Source organism: Puntigrus tetrazona, chromosome 6 (assembly GCF_018831695.1).
Source record: "Puntigrus tetrazona isolate hp1 chromosome 6, ASM1883169v1, whole genome shotgun sequence".
NCBI classification, from domain to species: Eukaryota; Metazoa; Chordata; class Actinopteri; order Cypriniformes; family Cyprinidae; genus Puntigrus; species Puntigrus tetrazona.
In genome coordinates, this window is record NC_056704.1 from 16,082,233 (window position 1) to 16,086,273 (window position 4,041).

The following is a 4,041-nucleotide window of genomic DNA, read 5'->3' on the forward strand; positions in this document are numbered from 1 at the left end:
TTTTTTTTTTTTTTTTTTTTTACTTATAAACTCCTAACAGACGTCCAACACCTGAAGCATTTTCTATTTGTTTATATGAATTCCCATTGTTTTATCTTACATTTCTTTCCTCCCTAATAACAGGGAACGCAGTGGAGTGGCCTCCTGCAGGTGTCCAGCAAGATTGCCTGTTTAGGGCAGCGTACCACTTACTGTTCAACACTGTTTACTAGAGGTTTCTATAGACAGCTGCCCCCAAGACATGTTGCTGGTTCTGTTCTGGGAGCCCACTCATTTCACTGGTCTGCACATAGACTGAAAAAACGTCCTCAAGAAGAGAGTCCACCAAGAGAACTTGATTTGGTTCGTTATGACATGAGAGACCTGAAGAAAGCTCCAAAGCCGGCCCTCTACCTCGGATTATCCGGTCTCGTTCCTTTTGTAGCCGCTCCTCTGCTTATGGCTGCCACAGAGCTGTACCTTCCCGATGTTGCATTTGCTCAAGTTGCATACGGAGCGTCCATCGTTTCCTTTCTTGGTGGGGTACGCTGGGGTTTTGCCTTGCCTGCCGGGAGCCCAGCAAAACCTGACTGGCTCAATTTAGCCAACAGCGTGGTTCCCTCTCTGATTGCATGGATGGCACTGCTTTTTTACCGCGACATCACACAGTCTGCTTTGCTTGTGATAATTGGGCTTGGGATAGCTTTGCATTATGACCTGTCCCTCCTGCCCACATATCCCAGCTGGTTTAAAGCACTGAGGACCATTCTCACATTTGTAGCCTTTCTCTCTTTGGTGGGCACCGTTGTCATTAAGCAGTGTTATCCTGAGAAAAAACTCACTAATAAATGAGCTATGTCAATTCATTAATATGAAATAAGTAAAAAAGTATCATCATTGATAACATTGTATCGTATTTTATGTGTTTAAAGGCTATTTTAGTTTTAAATTCTGATTCCTTTTGCTTTGTTTTAATAAAATATCGGTGTTGTTTTCTGTTGGTGTTGTGGAACTTCTTATTAATCGACGTAATCGTGAAGATTAAGAATGAAAAACTAAACCGAGTTTTGACTTTGCCTTGCTTTTATTTGTTTCCAGAGAATGATCTGATTTAGACACAGTTTGAGTCTGCGAGCAAAGAGATAAATGTGGGGCTCACTGACCAGAGTTAAGAAATCTGTCAAAATCCCCCATCTAACCAATGAAAATGGTCGAAACACATCACATGGTATCGCTTGCTTATGCAATGACTTTTACACAGCATCACAATCATTGTATTCTACTTCACTAGCTAGTGATTGCAACTAAAAAGATTGTTGATTAGGAAACATGTCACCCATTCAAATATATTTAGGTGAGATTAATCAATGAGTTATATGTATGTAATTAGATTTTTTAAAAATGATGGATATTATACTACAGTATTGAATTCAAATAAAAAGTTTTACTCACTTGTAATATGTTATATAGTTTGAAGTAAAATATCGTAAAAATAGACCACAGTACAATACAATCAAATGCTGAAATCTGTATTGTGTTAAACAAGTAAACTTTCAGTTCTTGGAATTTCTAATTATTTCCCTGATGTGTTGTTTATATATAAATATTTTTAAGATAAACACGAACTCCATATACTGCTCAGAGTTTAATTTTGAATGCTTTTGCTCATTAATCCACATCAATCGATCGCAGTGATTAAACCATAAACCACATCATGTATTGACTATTTTGCTACATGCTATTCCAATTTATTTTGTCTTTCTGTCATACTTTTTTTGTTTCCTGCTTCAAGTCATGACCTCCTACACAGTTATTTTGAAAATAAAACCCATATATCTTATAGCTTAAATGAATGCTGTTCAGAATTTATTCATTATAATTAAACTTGTAAAATACATTAACTTGCAAATTGTTCTCCGTCATTTGACAAATACATTCCACAACAAACACGGAGAACTTGTCATATAATTTAGTTTAATACTAAAAAGAAATGAAGAATGAAGAACTTCTGCCTGCTGCTTTGCTGAGACATCTTTTTTTTCTCAGTACATCTCAATAAAAGACTTTCATTTAATGTGTTTACCTTGCACCTTGTTTTATCTTCCAGGCTATGTTTATGAAGAAAATGCAGTAATGGCTGTCCAAAAAACACAACTTTCGTCTGCAGATGGCAGCAAAGACAAAGCCCGAAACCTAGCTGTTCACTTGCCTCTTCTAATCTAAAGCACCGGAGGAAACAACGTTCCCAGATCAGCCCTCTAGTGTATATGCGATGCAAGACACACAAACTGAACTCAGATCAGCGCTCCGGCGAATGTGCAAGACTTCCTTATCGGACTCCGCTCGAACAGACTGATCTCAGATCAGCGCATTCACTTGATCCGCGCTTCAGGAAGCTGTTAGATTTCCTCCCACAAGAAAACCAACGACATGGACCGGCTCTGATTAGCACTTGTTTTCGCCACCGAGCCGTTCCCCCCTCACCGGCCGGGTTCACGTTTGAAGAAGAGCGAGACTGGAGGAGCAGAGCGTCCCTCATGATATAATGATCCGTGTCAAAAGAGCTCGCGCTCGAGACGTGATGAACAGTTGAGCTCGCGCTGTGGCTCCGCGGCAAAGTATCTCGTCAGTCAGGCAGTTGACTGGATAAACACATCGCGTTTTTAAGGTTTTTGTTTTCGTTATGGTCGAGATAACGCCGAGACGCTAAAGTGTTAGTTTACAGAGAAGATACAATCCGCTGGCTGACTTCAAACTGCGGCAAGCACGTTGGAAACGCCGCGTTATTCAGCGTAATGGTGTCCTGTCGAAATAATCTCACACTGACAGACGAGAGCCCGGCGAGTATATTTACACGTTGTTTTTAAACGGTCGCTTAATTTTTGTAAACCTGAAAGGCGTTTATTTTGCGGATGTTGTCAAACTTTATCAGCAAGCCGCTAGCGAGCTAGCGAGTTCCGCCGGTTGATTTGCCGCGCTAAAACGGCACAGTTTGCGTAGAGCTGAAGACAAAATAGAAACGTTAACGTTACTGACTGAAAACTGACGGGCTGTCATGGCAACTCGGGTTGTAACTTAAGGTCGAGAGAGCGACACAGAAGCCTCGGTGTCGAACCTGCGCTCACCATTGATTCTGTCTTTGTGTTTGTGGAGCGAAGTTGAGGAGAGGTTTGCCCACCATGTTTCAGAGCAAAGCTCGTTTCATCATCTAGTTTCACTGACCACCGGATTCTGACACCGATATATCACTATTGTAGAGTATTACTCAACCTCCATCCATCAGAATGAAGAGAAATGAGAGCAAAAACAAAAGGAAACTCTGCACCTCTGAGCAGCGGGAGAGCAGCACCGAAGGAAAAGACGAGGTGAGTGATCTTTCCCTGGAAAGTTGATACGTTTCAACACTGATACTTTGCATGGTCATTTTAATATGCACGGTAAACATACCAAAACACGAATGCCGTACTGGTGCATGTGACGCAGCCGCCCTGCAGAATGAGCGCAGTGCATGGTTGCAGTCCATTCGTGATGGATCTGTGCTTGTAGATCAAGTACATTATGCCATTGAAACTTTTCTGGCCAAGAACCCTTAGTCAAGTCGATAATTTTAAGACAGAAGAGACATCCAGAGCAAGAGGGTAAAGGGTTTTGTTTGATTTCCCCCTCTTTTTTTTATTCTGTTTACATTATATAAGACTGGTTTGCTTATTTACGTTATGTACGTTACGTTATTTGGACTGGAATATTATTTAAAAACAGTACACACTCCAGGACATCAGAGTTTTGTGTGTTTTTATATTGTGTGTAATTAGATTTGTTCACTTGTTTGATAAATTTTATGGGACTTGCTCAAGTTTATTACCCACGTTATGTTTGTTTTGCAAGAGTTTTATTGGCTGCTTGTTTTTGACTCTGTGGGTCTTGTTATCATTCATCAGGTGAGGGCAAAGGCATTGGGAGGAAATATACTGCTGCTTTGAATCAAGGACAAAACGACAAGTGTTTTCACCAAAAATAAATAAATAAATAAATGGGAAAAAACCCCAAACAAAGTGCAAAAAA

The 4,041-nt window shown here is 40.3% G+C and overlaps 3 protein-coding genes across 5 annotated transcripts in view; all 3 read left to right on the plus strand.

The window, feature by feature from the left end:
- LOC122347284 (microtubule-associated serine/threonine-protein kinase 3-like) overlaps positions 1–4,041 on the plus strand; it is a 30,403-nt gene that overhangs the window by 7,773 nt on the left and 18,589 nt on the right. The window lies entirely within an intron of this gene.
- On the plus strand, positions 104–975 carry LOC122347577 (transmembrane protein 69-like). Its single transcript, XM_043242959.1, has one exon. It carries the CDS (start codon positions 355–357, stop codon positions 829–831), a length of 477 nt encoding a protein of 158 aa, XP_043098894.1. The 5' UTR covers positions 104–354; the 3' UTR covers positions 832–975.
- The window catches only part of LOC122347576 (microtubule-associated serine/threonine-protein kinase 2-like), a 5,981-nt gene continuing 4,016 nt past the window's right edge, over positions 2,077–4,041 (plus strand). The window contains exons 1-2 of one of the 3 annotated variants that reach the window (XM_043242956.1): positions 2,077–3,147; positions 3,237–3,344. In XM_043242956.1, coding sequence (XP_043098891.1) covers positions 3,264–3,344 — 81 coding nt within the window. In that variant the 5' untranslated portion in view covers positions 2,077–3,147; positions 3,237–3,263. Of the gene's footprint in view, positions 3,345–4,041 lie in introns of all 3 variants that reach the window. The other 2 variants (XM_043242958.1, XM_043242957.1) reach the window with 2 other exon arrangements.